The 24,759-nt window shown below is 31.8% G+C and overlaps 1 protein-coding gene across 14 annotated transcripts in view; it reads right to left on the bottom strand.

The window, feature by feature from the left end:
* The window catches only part of aralar1 (calcium-binding mitochondrial carrier protein Aralar1), a 289,930-nt gene that overhangs the window by 83,979 nt on the left and 181,192 nt on the right, over positions 1 to 24,759 (bottom strand). For 8 of the 14 annotated variants that reach the window (XM_087402842.1, XM_087402843.1, XM_087402836.1 and 5 more), the window contains 2 exons: positions 13,639 to 13,698; positions 9,378 to 9,520 (listed from right to left, as the gene is read on the bottom strand). In XM_087402842.1, the coding sequence (XP_087258968.1) occupies positions 9,378 to 9,520; positions 13,639 to 13,698 (203 nt within the window). Of the gene's footprint in view, positions 1 to 9,377; positions 9,521 to 13,638; positions 13,699 to 15,628; positions 15,735 to 24,759 lie in introns of those variants that run through there. The other 6 variants (XM_087402838.1, XM_087402841.1, XM_087402837.1 and 3 more) reach the window with 2 other exon arrangements.

Here is a 24,759-nt window from a genome sequence, read left to right as displayed (position 1 = left end):
TTAATTATAGTGTTTTGGAAAGCTCTCAAGATAAGCTACAAGAGTAGTATGTAATGAAAAATGGGGAGGGGGGAGTTTCATTTAAAAAATTCATGTTGATTCTGACCTTGACAACGCCATCCTAGGTTAAATAATTACTATCGTTGAATGCGTTTTTTTAAGCTTTACAACTTTTGTAAGAAATATTTTTTTCTAAAATGCATCGTTTATGAGATATTTGGGTGTATCCAGACTTTTGGCCCACTCTGTATATGTCTGTGTCAAGTGCAACTGTGGCGTTGCCTTTGTCAGCGTGTGTAAAAATAATGTTCGGGTTAGAGTGAATAAAATTTTTAGTAATTCCAGCTGGTTCTGGAATTAAGCTGGTCGTCAATGTTAGAAGAGAGAAGAGAAGAAGAAACTATTTTCTTATATTGTGTATAGAAATGAAGTGGTTTGTGATGTTAATCCTATTCTCAATGGAAAATTGTGTGTTATTCAATGCTTTTTATACATTCAAATATGTTCTTTTTATTTTTACTAGGTAAAGAAAAATTTTCTCCTAATTGTAAAAAGCATTGCACATTTTTCGGAATTGTAATCAATGATAAGTTCACAAATAATTTATCTCTCAAAACTGAAAGTGAAAAAAATTCACCAAAAGTAGTAAAAATTATTAGGAAGTATATTGACAGATGAAATACAGACAGATCTTCTTATTAGGTGTACAAATAAGTTTCCGCCGTTTTTTATCAAAAATTAATTATTATTAATTATTTATTGTGAAAGAACGATACATAATGTTTTATTGAAAGTATTGTCCATCGCTAGCCACTACTTTTATCTTTCTGGTAGCATACGGATACCGCGTTGGAAGAACGCATTCATCTTTTGAGGCTATCCAATTATCGATCCAATTTTTGATATCTTCATATGATGTGAAGTGCTGCTCAGACAGGCCATGCGCCATCGATCGAAATAGATGATAATCGGAAGGGACAATGTCTGGTGAATACGGCGGGTAGGGTAGAACTTCCCAATTGAATGTTTCCATGTAGGTTTTGACCGGCGCCGCAACATGTCGAGCATTATCATGCAGGAGAATAATTTTGTCATGCCTGGAGTAGTAGTGGGCGCGTTTTTCCTTGAGTGCTCGGCTCAATCTCATCAATTGTGTTTGGTAGAGAGCCCCAGTAACGGTTTCGTTCGGTTTGACCAACTCATAATACACGACATCAAGCTGATCCCACCAAATACACAACATGAGTTTTTTTCCATGAATATTCGGCTTGGCTGTTGATGTTGAAGTATGGCCAGGTGATCTCCATGATTTCCTCTTCTTTGGGTTATCGTAGTGGATCCATTTTTCATCACCAGTGACTATAAAAAAACCCTTTCGTTTATGCCTGACAAGCAGCATTTCACATATGGAAAATCGGCGTTCAACGTTTCTCGGCTTCAGTTCATATGGAACCCAATTCCCTTGCTTTTGAATCATTCCCAATAATTTCAAACGATGTGAAATTGCTTGTTGAGTCGCTCCTAATGTAAGTGCAAGTTCTTTTTGCATTTGGCACGAATCTTCATTCAATAATGCTTCTAATTCCGCGTCTTCGTACACTTTCGGCCTTCCGCCACGTTCTTCGACGTCAAATTCACCATTCTTAAATTTTTTAAACCATTCACGACAACTTCTCTCACTTAAGGCAGTCTCACCATATGCTTCTACAAGCAATCGATGAGCCTCAGCTGCAGATTTTTTCAAATTAAAGAAGTAAATCAAAAGTTCCCGCAAATAACGCTTATTCGACTCAAAACTCGGCATTTTCGCACAAAAAAAAATATATGATGCTGATACAAAATCACTAATATTTCAAGGTTATGTTGTTGACAGATGTCCAACCTTATGATGTATAATGTTTTACATCAGACAATTTTAACCATAGCTTGCTAGTGGCGCCGTCTTTTGTCAAACGGAAACTTATTTGTACACCTAATATTATTTTCATTTTTTTTTTGAGAGTAGAGGAGAAGATCAAAGCGTTGTCAAGGAAATAAGGAGGAGCTAGAAAATTTTTTTTTGTTGTGTATTGTTTTCTGTTAATTGAAGGGGAGGGGGGATGTTATTAGAATATGTTACGCAAGGTAAGGAGGAAGGAATGTTAGCATTATAGATGTTGGGATTATAAGAATAAATAATCGGTTCAATGTTTTCAATTTGAATTTTCTTCTACTTATAAGACAGCCAATTTTGACTTCTTTCTTAAACAAATTAATTTATTATGTCCTTTTATAATTAAATGAGATCCTATTTTCGATTAAAGCAGATCTTAGTGCTTAAAAATTAGATATTCTTTGGTGTGAATTTAACCTTTTAAATTAAAAAATAAATAATAAATATTAAATAGTAATAATATTAGGTGTTGGAATTAATTCGTAGCGTTTTTAATGAAAGAATGTTATTTATTTCACATGAGCATTAAAAAATACATTAATGAAAGTACTTCCCATCACTTGTAAAACGCTACGAATTAATTCCAACACCTAATAAATAAAAATATAAGATATATCAAAAATATAAGATTGAATCATTAAAGAGATAGTAAGGCAAATATAATATGTTAAGAATTATACTTGAAAGATTATTGTAAATTGTATTTAAAAGTAATAAAAAAAAATTAATTAAAAAATAGTATTGTTTATAACAATACAATACAATTTTTATGTTTATAACATAAAAATAATAACAAATAAAATAAATAATCTATAAAAGTATGTTGCTCAATAAAAACATAATGTTATGAACGCAACTTTCATGTACAGGATGACAATAAAAAATTTTTTTCTTTATAAATAAATTTTTATTATAAATAAATAATTAAAAAAAATTTTTTTAATTATAGTTCCAAAGTACTTTTAAAACCATTCAATTTTCACTCGGAAAATTTTTTTCTATCTCTTACAATTTCGACGATATTCAATCTGAAAAAAAAAAACCGATTTTTTTCAAAGGAGGATTTCACCTCCTTAACGTGCGACTCAAGATATATAAAAAGATATGTATCTGCTATTTTTAGAACAATACACTAAAAACTCATTTAAATCGGAGAGATTCACTTGGTTGTGTTTCCTTGTTAGTTTATCGATCCTCTACACGCTTTCGAAGCTTGGAAACATTTAAATTCCGGACACCTTGTATAATTTGTATAATGTATAAATAATGTATAATATAATATAATATACAGGGTGTAAAAAAGTCCCGGACCTCTTAAATATCTTAAAAAGTAATCATTTTTGAGAAAAATATTTTATAAAAGTTATAGAGTTGAAAATGATCTATTGACTAATCTTATCAATTTGACCTTGGATGGCACCACCAAAGTCAAATCGATTTTTTTAAATGAAACACCCTATTTTAGAATCTATTAGGTCAGGCGTTTTCCAAAACACTATAATAAAGCCTCTTTTTAATCAGTACTTTTCAAGTTATGAGAGTTGAAAGTTACGGAACCGTCGCGGTATTAGCATTACTTAAGCTAAGGTGCTCGTATCCCTTTTAATGATGCGAGGATGGTGATCATAGGAGGTCTTGCGCAAGCGACAAGACTTTTCAATCAATCTTTTAGAAATAAAGACAATGGTATATCTAAATCAACTGTCATTCGTTTGAGCATTTGTCATTCCTTTAACCTAGCTCGCCTACCAGTTTTTAGTTACTTTCTCGGCTAAATCCTACCGGGATCTGGAACTTCGTCAAGTTATATCTCTGAATAGAAAATATATTTTTAACTTATCACATGCAAAATTGATATCTCTAGACAAAAACAAGACAAAAACAAAGAAACAAAGATGAAACAAAAATATTTTATTCTTAAATTACAAAAAGTTAAAGTCTGAATGTGAAAAATCGCATTAGATCATATCCCAGTCATATCCCAGTATGGCGAGCTAGTTAAAAGAATATTACATATTACAGCAAATACTCAAATTGGCGTCCCTCCGCAGTCTGACAATGTGCTAGACGATTATAAAAACTTAACTGCATTTCTATAGAATTCGCGAGGCATTATTCTAAATTCATTTATTATTCGTTGATGTAACTCATTAAGATTTCGAGATTTGGTATTATAAATTTTTCCCTTTAAATAAATATCCCTTCAAAAAAATAGTCGAATGGATTTAGATCAGGCGAGTATGCTGGCCATTCAAATTGTAACTCCTTCTTCCTATCCATCTATTCGGAAAAACTTCATTCAGATATTGGCGTACTCGTAAACTGTAGTGAGGTGGCGCCCTATCTTACTGGAACGAAATGTCATTGAAGTTTTGACGAGCGATGTTTCGGATTGCGGGAACTATTTCATCTTGAAGCATGGCTAAATAATTGTCAGCGTTTAAATTATCTTTAATAAAGAAAGGTCTAATAATGACTTCATTTAAAATTCTATCTACGTCGACTTTTTGCTGAGTCTGAGTATGTACCTCGTACATCCAATGAGGATTTTCATCGCTTCAATATCTGCAATTATGTCAATTTATATTCCCAGTTAGCTCAAAAGTAGCTTCATCTGAAAAAATAATGTTGACTACAAATAAAAGATTTCTATCGATATTTAACATCGTATTTTTGCAAAATTCAATGCGACGATCAAAATCATCTTCACATAGTTCCTGCGCCAGATGGATCTTATATGGATGAAATTTTTCCTTTTTTAGAATTTTATGAACTAACATAAGATTGATGTGTTGTTGTGCAACTTTGAATTACGCAGATCTTCGATAAAAGACTAGAACATTCTTTTATGAGGATTTGTCGCTATTGCTGGTCTACTTTGTCTATCTATGGTCTACGGTCTTTTACAAAACCCATTTCTTCAAAACGTTGTACAGTACGAATAACAGTCGATTTAGATATATCATTGTCCTCATTCCTAAAAGTTTGATTGAAAAGTTGTGTCACATATGCGTAAGACCTTCTACAATCACTTCATCCTCGCATCATTAAAAGGGATATACGCTCCTGTTCAGTAAGCATTATAAAATATTTTAAATAAATACTTTATAAATAAAGATAACTATGTGGCGATAAGCAATCTCAGAATAGAATATCACGAAAAAGTATACCTTTTCAATCGTAGCTCAAAAGAAAGAGTGAACTTGACAGGAGAGATTTCTAACTTATGTAGTTTCCAGCTTTGTTGAAAGGGTGGGAAGTAGAGAAAGAGGATGGAAAGGAATAGGAGTGAAAGAGAGGGGGGAAGGAGAAGGAAAGAGTAGGAGGAAGGAGGAAGTAGAGATACAGACATTCGCAGGCACATACATGACTCATAAATCCAGTCGGGTAATCTCTACGTAATACTTTAGATAATGCTAATGCCGGCGGTTCCGTAATTTTTAATTCTCATAACTTGAAAAATACTGATTAAAAAAACTTTATTATAAAGTTTTGGAAGGTCCTGACCTCAGCTATTAGATTCTAAAGTCAAAAATAGAGTGTTTCATTTAAAAAAATCGATTTGACCTTGACTTGACCTTGATGACACTATCCAAGGTCAAATTAATAAGGCCAGTCAATAGATCATTTTCAACTACAACTTTTGTATAAAAGTTTTTCTCAAAATTTTACTCTTCAAGATATTTAAGGGGTCCAGGACTTTTTCTACATCCTGTATATATAATGTATAAATACTACTAATACTATTCAATTTATATTTCTCATTTAATTTATATTTTTGTTACTAAATGTTTATATTAAGAATGGTATAAAATATATGCATGTATTATGCATATTCCGGTTCAATTTACGCAAGTTTGAATAAAATGCTGAGTTGCCAGAATATCTTCTATTTAATTTTTTTGAAAACGAAGGAAGCAAGGCGCTGTTTCAGTTCTTAAATAAACAGGCACGTGTTCCAAGCAGAAATGCGCTGAAAACAAGTGTACAGTTTCGATTTTTTGAAATGCAGAAGGTTGTGATTGTTATTCTAGCAGAATAATGAATCTAAAATATCATTTACAATTGACGGATGGACGTCCACTGTAAACAAATCATATTACAGCATAAGATTATTTCATTGAAAGAATGGAATTTGAGAATAGTAATAGATTTTGTTCCATCAAATGGGCAGCATACAGGCAAAGAAATTGCCACTCTTTTTTACACAGGGCTGGGTAATATTTAAAATAATTTCATTTATTATATATTTAAAATGAAATCATGTCTATTATTTAATCATTTATAAAATAGATAAATGGTTTTCTTTTATTTTCATAAATTTTCCCTGTTGACGTATAAGAAGAACCAAATCCTATGATTGACCAAAGATTTTTATGAATATTTAAATAAATTATAAAATAAACTGTAAAGAGAAAATTAATATTCAGATATTTAGTCCGTAAATATCGAATCTTAATAAAAAAATTAATGTTCTAGCTTTATGTAAAATACTATATAGATTTCTAAAAATGTATATTACTCTTAACATCTAATCTTGACCATAACCGGCGCTTTTCATATTAATATTGATTTATTCAAGCAAACGATCCCGTTTCCAAATCATAATATTTACAAATTTTAAATATTCTCGTCACACAAAAATACTTTATTTATAATACTGTAGTCAGGGCTTCAAATTCAGTTTCAAACATAAAATACTTTTAAAAAATGTATACCACCCTAACAGAAAGTTTTTACGAAAAACTATTATATATAGATTGAAACAAGATCTTAGAAATTCTTAATTTTTTGTAAATATTTGTAGTGGGACGTAGAATAGTATTGTTTGTTTGAAAAACCAAGAAATCTTCCGCCTTCAAACAATATCACTCTATGTCTCACTATGAATATCTACGAAAAATTATGGATTCTAAGACTTTGTCAATTTATACAATATATAATTTTTCTGTATTTTTTCGTAAAAATTTTTGTTCGCTAGAATAGGAAAAATATTTTGCATTCGAAAACTATTTAAAATACCTATCTATTTTACATTTAAAATGAAATGATTCGAAAAACCCATTTTGCATTTTAAATACACTTTTTAAAAATATTTTATAATTAATATTTTTAATTGAATTCGGCATTTTATCCAATCCTGTTTTTATGGAGTATTAGGACAATTAGATTGTGGAAAAAAAATATAAGAAATTACTGTAACAATGTTACTGCTAATATTACATTTATGGAGGAACTTGCTTATTTAATGAATTCTGCACATGGTGAAAATTTCGATCCCGATGAATAACACTTCAGATGTACCATATCGCCCATATCGCTAATTTGGGAATCCAAGATATGCTTCGCATATTAAAAATAATAATAATCTGATGTACAAGATGACAATAGCGATGGTATTGAAAAGGTTGATGAAAGTAATAACGATGATAAGAACCAGCGAGAACAGCGGAAAATTGGCAAAAGGCATTTTTCAAAATTTACGATCTCTCTTCAAAAAATTGAAATATTCAGAACAATTGAGAAATAAACTTAACACTTGCTGTGAAACAAAAAATATTAAGTCGCTTGCACCAATTCTTGATGTATCTATTATATAAGATGGAACTTTACTTTTGAAATGATTAAAGCAGCACTTAGAATGAAACAGGCTTTGGATTTACTATATCAAAACAACAAATGTTTACGGAACTTCTGCATTTTTGAAAATGACTGGAAAATATTATCAAAAATTTTTCAATATCTCCGTCTGTTCAAACAATTATCTGATATTCTTGACGGAGAAAAATATGTTACATTGCCTCTCGCCGTGGTAACATTTAATATGTTATTAGATAAAATCGAAAAAGCAATTGGCAAATACAATGAAGATGATAAATCTTTTATATGTACATTACAATATTCAAGAAGCACTGGTTGCTGCCCGAGATAAACTTGTAAAACATTATAGAAAAATGAATTACATATACTGCATTGTTTTAATTTCTGATCCACGATGTAAAAAAGAGACTTTACTTTTTAAACTTACTAAATAGGGAAAAGAAATTACTAATGCTTCGTTGAAAAAATTTGAGGAAATTTACAAAGAGCACTAATAAGGATATAAATAACATATTAAATAATGATACAATTCTAATTGCTGAAAAATAATGAAAATATATCATCTGATGAGGATTCGATACAATTGAACAGTTTGTTTAAAACACGGAAAGTTCTTATCGAACAAAGATGTAGTCCATATAATCGCTGGAAACAAGAAATTGATAATTATTTTTCTGCTTTACACGACTAATTCGTATTATAATGACGTAGGCATGCAAAAATCTATCCAAACTTATTCCGCATGGCTAGAGACTTTTTAGCAACTTCTGTTTCAGCTAAACGTTTATTTTTCAGAGCTTCACTTATAATAAGAAAACACCGGAATAGATTAATTAATGAATCAGTCAGGTGCTTATTATGCTTAAATTCTTGGTTGACTTGTGACTTAGCAAATAATATTTTGCATTTGTTAAACGCAATAAATATAAATTTAAATATAAATAATATACGCAATAAATGTCAAAATATAAAAATAAATAAATAAATGTTAAAAGTAAATAAACACATAAAAATAAATGTTGAAATAAATGTTTAAAATGTTATAAATAAATTAAAGTTTGTAATGTTATAAATAAATGTTTAAAATGTTTACAAATATTTAATTAATAGATTCTTAAAAAAGACAGTTCCTGAACAATTGTGTAAATCAAGCACGATTGGATGAGAGATTGCTTCTCGAGATTTAGTCTCGATATCGATACGAGACTGACATGAAAAAATAAATGATAGTCAGTGGTCTCGTAAAATTTATCGGTAAACAACACGAGAATAGCTGAGATGAGATACAAGATGTCTCGTATCAAAATTCACTATCTTAGTTTTCAAATTTTTCTACTAAGGCACTAAAATTTTTTTGTTCGCGATCATAGCTCTTTGATTATTAAGATCATTAAAGATAATCGTTAGAACTCTTTGAGAGATTATCACAACAAAATGTCGAAAATCTAAAAAAAAAAAAATTTTTTTTATTTCGGAAATCCGGTATTTTCTTGAGAGTCTGATAATACCTCCTCCCCCCACCTCCTCCATCCAAAAATTTTATCAATTGTTCTATACGTATCGAGAGATGTTAAGAAAGATAAAGAAATTGTGACCCTTCAATTCGTAAAGTTAGCCACTCCTCTACTTCAAATTAATATTTTCATCGCTTTAATCGATAAAACTCTTTCTAAAATTGATAGAGAATTCTAAAACTCTTTGGAGGGCAATAAGAACTCTATTTGAAAAGTGGGATCAGCTTCACATAGAAATAAAGACATTACACCTCTATGTAACAATCTCTGTGTCCACGATTGTACAATAATGATGTCTTTTTTAAATATGCTATCGATGTACAACTTACCCATCTTTGCTAGTATCGACGATACCAGCAAGTAAATTGACAGAATCGGGATTATAATCGGCATCCGTGTAAAGGCCAAGATAACTGCGTACAAAGTCAGACGCAGTCATGAACCTCTCGCCATTCTTCTCCTGTGAGGCGTACTGTAATTTCACCAAAAAAGCAAAATTTCTGTATACAGGATATCCCAGTAACTCCGTTACAAGACAATATCTCTGGTACCGTTAATGATACGTCTAAGAAAACGTTAATGAAAATGCCTAAGGAAGAAATTGTTTGGTTCAAAGGAACACACATTATGGTGGGAATTATTTCTTTCTTAAGGTCATATTTTGAGAGCCTTCAAGGTCATCGATCTTTTTTAAAATAAAACTACATACTTTTATCATTATAGCGTAATAATAGCGTAATAATAGCTAAAGTCAAGACGAAGTAATAATAGCTGAGGTCTATAATACCATGATCTTCACGTGACCTTGAATATGAAAAATTCAGAAATTTTGAGGAATGAGTGCGAATAATGAAATAAGTACAATAGAAAGTTTGGCATAGGAAAATTTATTGTAATAAGTATTCAAAATTTCATGGACTTCTAAATATTTGTTAATTTGAGTATTAAACGAACGTCGCACATCTATGAATATTTGGAATGTTACAGCAGCACAAGCTTGTCGGATTCTTTCTTTCATGTTGTCATGTGTAATAGTAGGCTTTGTCGAAAAAAACTTTTTCTTTGATAAAATCCCAGAGAAAGAAATCTTGGGGATTAATATCAGGAAAATGTGGCGCCCAAGGAGTCAAACTTCCTCTTCCTATCCATTTATTTGGATATAAAATATTTAATGCATTGCGAGAAGAACGAGCGTAATGTAGCGGTGCATAATCTTGTTGAAACTACATAACTATACGTAAGGATAGGGGAATATCTTCTAATAATGATGGAAGTATATTAAGCAAAACATTTGTGTACGTATTGCTATTAAGAGTCATGTCAAAAAAATGTGGTACAATTAGATAGTCACCCCAAATACTACACTATACATTCAATATACGACCAATGGTGTTGAAACTACACAGTTTGTACCCACTTAGGATTTACTGGAGATCAGTAATGCATATTGTGTCGATTCACAGCTCCAATATTATTACTAGATGGGGTGAAAAGTAACCTCCTTGACCGCCAGAATGCGCCACTACTGCAAAAAAGTTTATGGTGCCTTGTAGTCCGTTCATATTTAGGCAGACATGCCAAGTGGCAGTGCGATACTGCCCTTAGTTTTGTTTTGAGAGCTGATTGTTGTTGACGTGTTTGCGAAAACGATTTTCGTTCTCTCATAAAACATTATTTTTTGAGAGGCAAAACGGCGAAGGAAACAAAAGAAAAGTTGGATAAATATTATGTGGCTAATACTCCGTCAGATTACACCGTCAAATATTGGTTTCGAGAGTTTCGTGGTGGCCGCAACTCCACTACCGATGAAGTCCGCAGCGGCAGGCCCTCCGATGCGGTTACCGAGGAAAATGTCAAAAAAATACATGAAATGGTGTTGGCTGACCGGAAAGTGAAGGTGCGCGAGCTAGCAGATGCTACAAAGATTAGTACTGAGCGAACACGCCATATTTTGGGCGAGATTCTGCATAAGAAAAAAATTTTTTTCATTCCCAAGGAGGTTACTTTTCACCCCACCTAGTAAATGTAATTTCGTCTGAAAAAAGTATTTTTGACAAGAAAGCATCATATACCGAACTATGAAGGTTACTGCTCGGGGGTATGTATGTAAATAAAGTTATCATTAGTTAATCTTCGGTATTTCGCAGACTCACATCGAGGAAGTTTTGAGAATGGACGCAATTAACGATGTCATAGATATGTTGTTGGTATTAGGTGAGTATTAGTGAAACTACAGATGTGCTGCTAAGCAGTCAGATATCCAGAAAGATTAGCGAAATTGCATATGCCATTTAAGCGTATGGAAAACCGTTTTCGATACAACTCTTTTCATCTGCCAAAACAAGAAAGAATACGTTCTGCAACAAATAATAATGATGCTATGAATGGCAGCAATTGCAGTAAATCCACACCTGTCTACTAGACAATTAAGTGGTACCAATAAATCTTCTATTTCAAAAATTTTACGTAATAATAGGATACATCCATATCACATCTCTTTACATCAAGAAGTGACTGAAAACAATTTTATCCAGAGAGTGAATTTTTGTAATTTTAAAAATCAACTCAGAATGATGCATTCCTATCAAAAATACTTTTTTGACGAAGCTACATTTAATAATATTGGAGCTGTGAATCGACATAATATGCATTACTGGTCTCCAGTAAATCCTAGGTGGATGCAAACTGTGTAATTACAACACCGTTGGTTGTTGAATGTATGGTGTTGTGAGATTATCTAATTGGACCATTTTTTTGACACGACTTTTAATGGCAATACGCACACAAATTTCTTGCTTAATACATTTCCGTCATTAGAAGATGTTCCCCTATCTTTACATTTATTATATATGTTATATGGTTTCAACAAGCAATGCACCGCCACATTACGCTCTCTCTCTCTCTCTCTCTCTCTCTCTTTCTCTCTCTCCCTTCATCCCTCCCTCCCCCCTCCCTCTCTCTCGTTCTTCTACTAATACATTAAATATTTTATATCGAAATAGTAAGGCAAGTAAGATGGTGGTCGGCCTTACTCAAAGCTAATAAAAGATATCGCCCTAAATCTATCATGAATCCGTAGAAGGCACCTTTGTCCTTGATGCACTATCAAGGAAGATTCAGTTGTCATTGAACTTTCTTAAGAGAATCACATTAAGCGCCATAAATACCAAATACGTATCACGCTGAAGCTGTGTTTCTCTGCACTCACCCAAAAATGTCACAATTAGCGGCTGCTAAATATATGAAAAAGTCAAAATCATTCGTACAGAAGTGGATGCAGCGATATAATGTGGCAAAAAATGTTGATGATTTATCGGAACGTGGCTCGATATGCAAAATGGACAAAAAAGATGATAAAAAAATAGTGAATCTGTTTTCGCGGAATCTTGGCTTAACGCTGCGTCAAGGACAAGCAAAATTGACGCAGAAAGGTTTAGATATATCATACGAAACTATTCGATCCTATCTCAAGGCTAATAATGGTACAACACCACGCTGGTCATTCACGCTCTTACTTGACTTACTGTAAATGAATAGGAAGAGGAAGTCTAACTCCTAAGCTGCCACGTTTTCCTGATTAATCCCCAAAATTTCTTTCTATAGGGCTTTATCAAAGAGAAAGTTTTTTTCGACAAAGCCTACTATTACACATGACAACATGAAAGAAAGAATCCGACAAGCTTGTGTTTCTGTAACATCTCAAATATTCGTAGATGTGTGACGTTCATTTAATACTCGAATTAACAAATGTTTAGAAGTCCATAGAAACAATTTTGAACACTTATTACAATAAATTGTCCTATGCCAAACTTCCTATTGTACTTATTTCATTATTCGCACCCATTCTTCAAAATTTCTGAATTTTTCATACTCACGTGAAAGTCATGGGTATTATAGGCCATTCGCCTTGATCTCACAGCTATTACACTACAATGATAAAAATATGTAGTATTATAATTCCTATTTAAAAAAATCGATGACCTTGAAGGCTCTCAAAATATGATTTTGAGAAGGAAATAATTCCCACCATAATGTATGTCCCTTCGAACCAAACAATTTCTTCCTTAGACATTTTCGCGTATCATTAACGATAACGGAGATATTGCCTTGTAACAAGAGTTACTCTGGGAGAGTTACTCTGTATGTATATATACTGTGCATATTTAGACTAGCGGTCTTAGTTTATGATAGTTAAAAAAATAATTAATAAATAATAACAAAAAGTTAATTCTACTAGAGTTAATTCTAATAGATATTTTTAAGAAAAATCCAAAAACTGAAAATATAATAAAAAAAATTATATGACAATTTGAGTTATAAAATAACAATATAAAAATGTTGAAAATTTAAGCTGAAATTTCACTAATTACAATTTATTAAAAATGATTAATTTTTCTTAACGAAATAAAATAATTCTTTATTAGAAAAATGACGCATAAATTGATTGAGAGAAAAAGAAGAAACATTTGTTAATAATTAATAAAAAACAATGATAAACATTTTAAATTATGAAAAATATTATTATAAAAATCGCTGAAACTTCAAACATAATCCTAATAATTTATATTCAAGCACTTTTCATTTATTTACCTGGTTAAAAATTTCATGGAGCCGTTCAGTATTTGCACGCTTTAAATACCCCGAGGAACCCTGTAACATGATATACAAAAAATGAAAAATATTAATATTAATTGTTCTTTAATTGTCGCAAAAAATATTTTTAAAATATATACCAGATGTTTAAAATAAAGTGTTACAAATTTTTATCTCAAAAACAGAATATTATAGAGAAAATTGTTCAGAAAAAAATTGTAAGATTCAAAAAGATCTTTACTGATCTTATCAGTTTGACTTTGAGTGACGTCGCCAAGGTCAAGTCAAGGTTACGTCGATTTTTTTTAAATGGAACACTCTACTGGATTCCAAAATCTAATAACTGGTGTCGAGAGCTTTCCAAAACACTATAAAAAAGTTATTTTTTATTGAGTACTTTTCGAATTATGATACAGAAGGTTACAATACAGAAGTTGCACTAAAAATTCATTTTTATGTAAAAATAAAAATAAGAGATACAATCTCTAATAGCTTTGATCTTGACAAATAATATTCAGGACATGATCTTGAACATTCAAGAGGTTTTAATCGTCGATCGAATACCTTGGGTAATGTTAACCAGCGGTACTGTAACTTTCGAGCATCATAACTCAAAAAGTACTTAATTAAAAAATATTTTTTTATAGTGTTTTGGAAAGTTCTCGACATTGGTTATTAAATTCTGAAAACAAAAGTCAGGTATTCTATTTGTAAAAATCGATGTGACTTTAATTTGACTTTGGTGACCTTGGTGATGCTACTTAAGGTCAAACTGATAAGATCAGTAAATAGATCTTTTTGAATCCTATAATTTTTGTCTGAACAATTTTTTTCAATAATATTATGTTTCCGAGATAAAAATTTTATTTTGAACACGATATACAAATAAATCAATTAGTGGATAGAAAACACATAGGTGCTTATATAAAAATTATCCATTTTGCATACATATTTTTTTAAAGCAACTATGTGTTTTCTTTCTATCAATTGATTCATCTCATTATTCTGTTCATAAAAGTATTAAGATACAATTATAAAAAAATTAATAGTTTACGAAATATTTAATATTTTATGTCAACATGTGACAGAATGAAATATAAAATATTTTGTAAACTATTGGTTTTTTGATATCATTACTTTAATACTTTTACAAAAAAATTAAAAGAACTATATTGTGTAAAAAAATCATACAATTCCGTTTAAGAAAATGAAGGTGACCTTCATATTTTTTTAGCGCCTCCAACTAAAAGAAAAACAATATGACCAAAATATATCCCCCTTGAAACCATGCAACTTTAGGTTAGGCACTTTTCCTTTTATTGTTAAAAACAAGTGAGTTATTCAGGTGATTTGTTTTAAATGCTTCACCCTGTATACACAAGACGGATCATTTTAATGTATTTAATCAATTTTTTCAAAATCTCTAAGTTTAAAATAAAAATGTTTCAAACAAAATGGCTTTTATGGTTTCAATGGGGAAAATAGTTGGTGACCTTAGTTGAGAAGATGTCCTTAAAGTCAGGTTAACATTTATTTTTTAAATAAAACTCCTTCAATTTTTATTAGAAATATTCTTGTAGCTTACATTTTCGAAACATTGATTACAAATCCTTTTTAGTCAAGATCTTCCTTAATTATGATATTTCAAAATTTTTGTACCACTGATATTAGTATTATTCAAGATATACTACGTAGAGGTCGCATTGTCGGATTCTTAATAAAGCATCCTGAAGAAGCGTAAGTCCGATCGTGCGACCTCCACGCGGTATATCTTGAATCCAGAAACATGGTAGTGTCTTAGTGTTAAGAGAACGTGTAGCGTTTAAGAGGATGCTGAAGTGTTCTGTTTTACCATTAATTATTAAAGACTCTTTTCTCTTAATTGTGTTTATGGATTGAAAAATCCTTCTCCACAATTAAAGTATCGACAACAGCGCAATTCGCCAACTACAATTATATGAAAAACGAAAGAAAATCGAAGACTTACAGTTTTGTTATCGGCTTCTGTAGTCAACATATGTCACAATATGTGCTACGTGTAAAAGTTTCAGACTTGCACGTTCATAAAAAGTTGCTGGCGAATTGCAGAAAACCTGAAAGAACAATCCTATGCTTTTAGAAACGAGGTAGAGGTATGAGAGAAAAGGGTCTCCGAAAATTTCGTTTGTATATTACGAGTGAAATTGACGTGAAGCCATGAAACCGAGCAGTATTTTAGTTCCGCGATATTCCGACAGCGGCGCTGTCAAGAAAAGTGCGTCGCTGAATCATAGAAATGAATTATCGACCTACTCAGGCTCATATTAATAAACGTTCTTACGTGTCCTGGTCAAAGTTTTTTCTTTTGAAAGGAAAAATAATAAAATAAATATGATATTAGTTATTTCAATTTTGTTGAAATAATTTCTTCATATTATTTACATATGAATACAAATGAAGATGATTATTTTAATTGCACTGTTCTGTCTTTTACATACATTTTATTTAAATAAAATTAAGTAAATTATTGATATACAGGGTGGCATGAATATACGGCCCCACTCGTCCCGAGCAAGTAGAGTGGACTAAACTGAGTAGAAAAGTCCTCTACATTTTGTAATGCTCGCAATAATTAACAAGATATTAACGTTTAAAGATAGCCGAATATGCACGTCCTCCCGACTTATTATTGCCGAAAGTACGGCCCACCAAGAGCGCGGGCCGCGAGGAGCGGGGCTTATCATCGCGAGTATCTAAGCTCAAACGGCGCGCCGCGCCTGCCAGGCCATCCTCGCTCCTTGCAGTCCGTGCACCTTGCGCTCGGTGGGCCGTACCTTCGGCAATAATAGGTCGGACGCGTGTATTCGGCTATCTTTAATTCATCCAAATTGTCTTTATTCAAAAATGGCATGCAACATAAATTAACATGTCATTCTTCGTTTCTGACGTTACGATTTCAACATGACCGCCGCGACTAATCAGGAGCCTTAAGGTTATTGAAAATAGCACTTTTGGATATTTTTGAGCTAAAATAGTTAAAAATGTGACGTAATAGAGCAATTTCATTTACGGAATCGTTTCCACACAGCATACCTTTTATCCAAAGGACATCTGAAGGGCATTTTTATTATGTACAAACGTCTTTTGAATATATTATGGATATCTGTGGTATGTTGAAAATTTTCAACGACAAAAAATCTACATGAATCATTTTCTTGATTATGAACTAAAATTTATTTAATATATTATTAATTTAGTCCAGTTACGTCCTAAAATGGACGTTTTTAAGAAGTTCAAAATGGTAACATTGGACGTTTTTAAAACATTTTTTAAATATCCATGGATCTAATCTGGATGTTTTTAATATGTCCAAAATGTACGTTTTAAATATATTTTTAAAACGTTACTATGCTGTCTGAGTTCGTATCCACCATCTTGACAATGATCTGGCTCGCAACACAATCGACCTCAAGTTTTTAGATTTTCTCGATATTGAGCTGCTCATTCATTGCACCCGCAGGCAATGGTATCGGCTTTTGAATTTTACCGATATTTACTTCATACTCTCATCTTCGTTTTCGCGTAATAAATTTTTTACAGTAAATTTCCACACATTCCAGTTTTCGGCACCTCGCAATTTTTTAATTCCATGATATTCTATGTTTAACGACATGTGAATTGGCAATCGACTTAGAATTTTCCTTTCCGCAGGCGAACGACGTAACTTCTACTTTTTATACGTGTATAAACCGAGAGAGTCTTCTTCAATCACGGACTGCTACCATGTTAGAATTTCGAAGGGGAATACACAAGAAAAAGTGTTAGAATTAAATAAGAAACCGAGTATTTATTTAATAGTACAGACAAAATGGCGCGTGTGAGAATTACGTTATTACATGAAGAAGGATATGAAGAAGACGCGAACCACACAGCAATGTCAACCTTGAATCACAAAAAGAACTGTCCAGTTATGTTTGACTAATTGTTAGAATTTAATTTTTACTCTAACACTTATCTATTTACACTATTTCAAACAGATATAAAAGTTATATTATGTTATTCAAAATAAATCAGTTTTTTCAATATATTTGATTATCAATTTGTTCAACGTGGAATCAACATCATTTTTCTGACTGGAATCAAGTAATCAAATGTATATCAATTACTTACATAGCTAATTGGCAAAATTTTGAAATAATATTATATAATCTCATTGGTAAAATACTTAAAAATTACTAAGAATCGACCGATGTGTGCAATTGAACTGTGGGCAAGTGTATGCATCTTGGTGTTATAATACCTAACAATCATTCAATTGACCAATCAGAACAAAGAAATTTATAAACATACCTTTCAGATTAAAATTTCATTCATCCGTTTTGTGTCGTAAAACAAATTTTTCAAGCGTGTCAATATCAGTTGCAGGTAAAAAGATTAGAGAAGCTCTATCCCGCAGTTAACAAGTTTGAAAAATTTGTTGTCGTACGACAACAAAACAAACAAAACAAACAAAAATAGATGAATATATTATAATATTATTAGCCTTAAAGCAATTAACTGGTCAACTGGTTGAACTTTTTCATGAAGTATTTGAGATCGTTGAGTTAAGGCCGCAAAATAGATTTTTGCATAACGCATAGGACATAAGAGAATGATCAAAGACCAATCAAAGTTCCTAGTAGATTCATATATAAAAGTAATAAATATTGTTGAAAATAATAAATGACTGTTGAGAATTTGTTGATACTACTGTGGGCAAAAAGTATCGATAATTTGTTTGTTTTTCAAAAATTATTTATTCATCCACATTCGTATCATCCCCCTCAAAGTAGTCCCCCCCGGTTGCAATGCAACTGTGCCAACGCTTTTTCCAATTTTCGAAACATGCCGCATAGTCGTCTGTAGGTATGGCCCGCAGCTCACTCGTCGTTTTTTCTTTTATCTCTTCAATCGTCTCGAAACGGTGTCCACGGAGTGGCCTTTTGAGTTTTGAGAACAGCCAGAAGTCAGATGGTGCTAAGTCAGGCGAATACGGTGGTTGTGGAATGATATGAGTTGAGTTTTTGGCGAAATGGTCACGAACTACGAGTGATGTGTGCGACGGCGCATTATCGTGGTGAAGGAGCCAAGAGTTGTCGGCCCACAATTCTGGTCTTTTTCGGCGCACGGCATCACGCAAACGACGCATAACACCCAAATAGTATTGGCTGTTGACAGTTTGGCCGGTCGGAAGATATTCAAAGTGAACCACACCACGATAGTCGAAGAAAACTGTCAGCATCACCTTGAACGCTCTCTCGGCCCTCTTTAAACATTCTGTGCCATGCAAAAACTCTTGCTTGTGACAAAGCGCCATCACCGTACGCCTTCTGACACATTCTCAACGTTTCGGCTGCAGAAATTCCATTCCGGACACAAAATTTTATCGCACTTCGTTGTTCCATAATTTCAGACATTTCAAAAAACGACAAATCACTTTTTACGTGCTTACAAACAGACGCTTATCTCAAACACTAATGACTATTTTGACGTGTACCTTGGCGCAGCTGTCACTGACAGAATTGCCAACTTCAAAATAAATTCGGTTGTCCCTATCGGAAACCCCGGGAAATTTAAATTTGAAATTATCGATACTTTTTGCCCACAGTAGTATTTGATATTATTTCGATGTTAAATTGACCTAAAATTTAACTTTATTTCAATGGCAGATTTTCGACATTGAATTAGACATCATATCAACTGTATATTGTTGACTGGGATGATTGCTTATACATGTAATCAATTGTCGGTATTTCTAGAGCAAACTGTAAACAATGGTGGTTTACACATTATGTTGTCGGCAACATGTTAGCATGATAGAATAATTAATCGTTTCATCTTGAGCATCATGATGACAGCAACAGAATATATATAATATTTTCTATTCGTTGTTACAAATATGTCTTTAAGTTGTGAAGTTTTTTAATTGCAGCTCGCTAACAAAATAAAGGCGATATGACGATACGAGTTAATTGTTGTCGAAGATATTCATGCTGACATGTTGCTATCAATTTGCTATTGCAAGAATTCGAATTCCATCGAGTTCAATACGACAGACATAATGCTATCTCACCTTATCCTGAGTTTGTTGAAAATGATTGTTGCAACGTTTTAGTCGGCAATATGTTAGCAAATACACTGCATTTGGCTATCTGGGATTATTCATATACAAAGTTTTTCGCAATTAAAATAGAACAAGTCACAATAACATCAAAATGATGGTAAACTGAATCGTGATTGATTAAAAAAATGACTTTTAGTAAACATTTTGGAACCATTTTAACATTATGATTTTTTGTTCTGTTTAAATATGTTTTTTCAATTTATTATTTATAATAGATCTTAGAAACATTTCTGTTAAAACATTTCATATGACATATTGTAGAATCTTTTCGGAATTATTGCACATGAGATGTGAAAGATTGAAATATTTTTGAAAACTTTCCCCAACAATCGGTGCTATATAGCGCTCTAGAGCTATTACATTGTGACAACATTTGCTTCATGTGGAATCGATTCTTACGAAATATTAATCCACAAACAAGTAATTACACAAAAAAATTGGCACAAAGAAATAACGTGAAATTGAACTTCGACATCTAATTAAAACGTTATTGTTATACGAAAATTTATATGCATGTATGCGTAAGGTAGATATTAATGTGATAGTATGTAGTAATGCGTCAATGACATGTAAATCATCTATGTGTAACTCCTATTTACCCTACTACTAATTGTTTTTAGGATCACTTTAAAACAAATCTTTTATTACTCCTATTGTTTTGCTAAAAGCAATTCTCAAAATTATGATTAACTGTCAAAGTGACCTAAACCCTTAAAGTAATTCTTTAGTAAATTCAGTTATCATAGAAACATCTAATTCTTTAATATAAGGAAGTTGAAATACCGAAATTAAGGTGTGCAAAATTCTACGATAGGTTAACGGTGAAATTAAAAAAAAAAATATTGAAAATATTATAAATTTTTACATATAACTTGGTAACAGATAAGGTAGATGCTTCTTTGGCTAACCGCATACAAATTTTATAATAAACTTTACTCAAAAACGAGATTATTATAGTTTCAAATGATTTTAATGGTCATAAAAAAGTAATAGGTCAACAACCATTTTGGAAAACTTACGTAAATTTGCATATAAAAATCTTGAAAAGTAAATATAATTTCATCTTAAATAATAAAATATAAATAAGAATATTCAGATAAAGGCTAATGAGAGTCATACGCATTGTAAGAGCAAAGAGATAAGAGAAGCAGATAATCCTCAAGTGTTGCTGGTTATCTTCATTTATTTTGAACGTTTCAGCTCCTTTTGGAGTCCTTCTCACAGCGAATACAAGATCAAAAATCTTCCATTGAGAGCAAGTCACTTGCAGATTGCCAGAAATGCAGTATACATTACACTAAATCATATTATTATTCTAAAGTAAGGAAAACTATCAAAAATATTAAACCAAATAACTCACCTCAATGGAAAACGATAAAAAAACGAAGCGAAGAAATAACGATTCACATTTATAACATTGAGTAAAAAAATTACATTGTATAATAGATATGTATCGTTCATCTGACTAAGAATTCGTATATATATGACATGACGTATTATTTAAAATTGAACGTTACAAAGTGACAAGGGAATTAACAACAAGCATTCGATATAAATACAACTAAGAGTGTCAGTCAATATAACAAAGTATGATTTTTGTATCATTTTTGTTTAAACATGTCCAATAAGGAGGTATACGAGTGGTCTGTGTCCGTTTTTAAATTAAGTCCATTTTACTGCATATAAAGAGACATTTCGGAATTTAATCGTTTATTGAGAAATTATTCTTTGTCAAGAATCTGTACATTCTCTCAATCAAAAATCATGGTTAAAAAAAATCACCATTTAATTACATAGAAGATAGATTTTAACTATTAGGTGTTGGAATTAATTCGTAGCGTTTTACAAGTGATGGGAAGTACTTTCATTAATGTATTTTTTAATGCTCATGTGAAATAAATAACATTCTTTCATTAAAAACGCTACGAATTAATTCCAACACCTAATAAAACAAAAAATAAAAGGCACAGATAAAGATATGGTTTTAATTTTTTTTGATGTGGTTTCATTGTTCATCAACATTCCATTAGAACTAACAAGGGAGAGTGTAGCCAAGAGAAGTATTTTAAAAGTGTGACGTCAATTCCGAAAAAAAATTTTTTAATATTTTAGATTTTGTTTTAGATTCAACGTATCAATGGGGAATTTTTCAAACAAAAATTTGATACTCCTATGGGTTCACCTCTATCTTCGATGCTAATTTGGTGATGGAGGATTCAGAGGTGAAGGCATTGGAGATGATAGGAATTTCTATTCCCTTTTGTTTTAGGTATGTTGACAACATTGTTATAATTGGCACAAATATTGCAGGAGAATATGTTCATATATTTACAGGTGTTTCTAAAGAGAAAAAAGCAGCTAGGGGAGTATCACTGTTTTATAAAGAAAAATCTAAAAAACAAAATTAGTAACTGAGAAGCGATCAACAAAAAATATTCTAAAAGTAAATTTGACGATTTATGGATATAACATAATCTTGCTAGTATATGCTCCTTTTAATGACGAAAAAGTTAAAAAATTAATGTAAAATAGTAATTTTTTGAAAAAGTGGAAGAAGTCCTAATAGATATTGGCAGCAACAGAGAGATAATTAGGCAACTAGGAGATTTCAACGCCAGAACAGGACAACAGAAAAACAGTAGATCTTTGGCGAAAAAGCAGTGAACGGATAATGGCCTAAGATTTATACACACATATGAAACATTCAATCTAAGAATTAATAACGACTTTTATAAACACAAAGAAATTCATCGCTACATGGATTGGATTCAAAATAAACGTAATCTAAAGAGTATTATTGACTATATGATCAGTAGACAGGATTTAATCTTACAATGGAATGATGAACGCGTCTTATGAGGAGTTAGTTATGGATCAGAGCATCATCTATTAAGAGCAAAAATAACACCTCCATAAAAAAAAATCACACATAAATACGAAAAAAGTAAACACAGAGAAATTAAAAACTATCGAAACCTCCTAATATAATTTTGACAGTCTTCAAAACGAAAGTATTAAATACTTATATCAGCAAAGGCTAGACAGCAGATTAACAAATGCAGAAGAATTAACATTCACCGAAGTATATAACAATATAAAAAATTTGAAGGGCGCCACAATGAAAGTAATTGGAATACGGAAAAGCGGGATCAATAACAAGATATGGTGGACGGAAAAAGTAGAGATCATGGCACAAAAAAAAACAAAAATATTTAAGATGGCTAAACATGAAACAGCAGGAAGATCTAGATAATTACAAAGAGACCAGGAGAGAACTGAGAAAGTTAATCAACACAGAAAAAACAAGATATTGGACAGAAAATAACATAATAGACAAGAAATTAACACATACATTGGGGGAAGAAGATGCTCAAAAGTATGGAATTTTATAGGAAATTTAAAAAATCCTTGGGAAAAGATAAAGCTACCAATAATTAAGCCAGAAGACTGAAAAAAGCATAACAAGACTCTACTTCAAGAAACAAGAATATCTTGACGAAAAAAGGCGTACGAATACAGAAGAAATTGAAATTCAGGTAGAAACGATGAAAAAAGCAATTATGTGCCTTAAAAATGGTAAAAACTAGTGGACTGAAAGGAATATATACTGAAATGCTTAAAAATGGAACAGAAAAACTATATACAGGACTAACATATATCATTAATAAATGCCTAAATAGACACCAAGTTCCAGAACCAGTGGAAAGTAGCATATATCGTCAATTTACAAAAAAGGGAATAAACAAAACCGTAACAACTATAGAGGTATTTCAGTGACCAGTATAATGAACAGATTATATGACAGAGTTTTATGAGATTTAATTGAAAATGATTTTAAAAAGGATGAGGAAGAAGAACAAAGCGAATTTCGTGCAGGAAGATCAAGCATAGACAATGTCTTCTGTCTCAAACAAATTATGGAGAAAAGAAATGCTAGAAACATGGAAACACATATTATATTCATAGATTTACAGAAAGCATACGATACCGTTTCAATCTCTAAATTATGGAAAGTATTAAAACAATCTAAAATTAACTACATGTACATATAGGCACTCAAAGAACTATACAGAGTCCAAGTCTAGAGTAAAGACAGGTAAATATTTCACAGAAGAATTACGGTGACTAAGGGACTAAGTCAGGGATGTTATATATTGCCCTTTTTAAAATATACTTTGCAACAACGTTAAAAAAATGGAAGAAGAAAGTTAATGGCATGGATATTGAACTTAACAATAAGTCCTATACATGTTTCAGTTTGCTGACCAGGTTGTCATAGCTTATAGAGACGATATGGAGTACATGATGCGTAAATTAATAGAAGAGTACAACAACTGAGGATTATTGATAAATATTGAAAACATATGATATTTGTGTAGGAAATAAACCCAGCAAATTAGATTCTCGAGAACGATTAAGAAATATCTTTATGTCAAAATTATGTATATTTGGGCGTTACATTCGACAATACTGGGACCGATTAGGCGTCGAACAACGTCAAAAGACGTACTAAACCGGCTTATACTAGCTTGATCAAAAAGTTTCCGGAATTCATTCAGAAAATTCAAAATACAAGTTTATTTATCAAAAGTAATATTGTCTCCTTCAAAGTACTCTCTAGCGACTACAACGCACTTATGCCAGCGCTTGATCCAGCTCTCGAAACATTTCTGGAACTCTATTATTGGTATAGCTATCAGAGCCGTCTTCGATTTTTCCATTACCTCCTTTCGGCTGTTAAAACGCGTTCCCCGCAGTGATTTTTTGACTCGATCGAACAAAAAAAAATCGCAGGGAGCCATATCGGGTGAATTCGATGGCTGTTGGATGGTATTCGTTTTGTTCTTGATCAAAAATTCACGGATAATGATGGCACCGTGCGACGGTGCGTTATCATGGTACAAAATCCACGAGTTGTTTACCCACAAATCCTTTCTTTTTTGGCGAATTGCTTCACGCAAATCTCATAACGCCCA

Source organism: Acromyrmex echinatior, chromosome 2, assembly GCF_024713525.1.
Source record: "Acromyrmex echinatior isolate Ae372 chromosome 2, ASM2471352v2, whole genome shotgun sequence".
Taxonomy (NCBI): Eukaryota; Metazoa; Arthropoda; class Insecta; order Hymenoptera; family Formicidae; genus Acromyrmex; species Acromyrmex echinatior.
The sequence above is the reverse complement of the archived record's forward strand: the minus strand, read 5'-3'. Positions and strand labels throughout refer to the sequence as shown.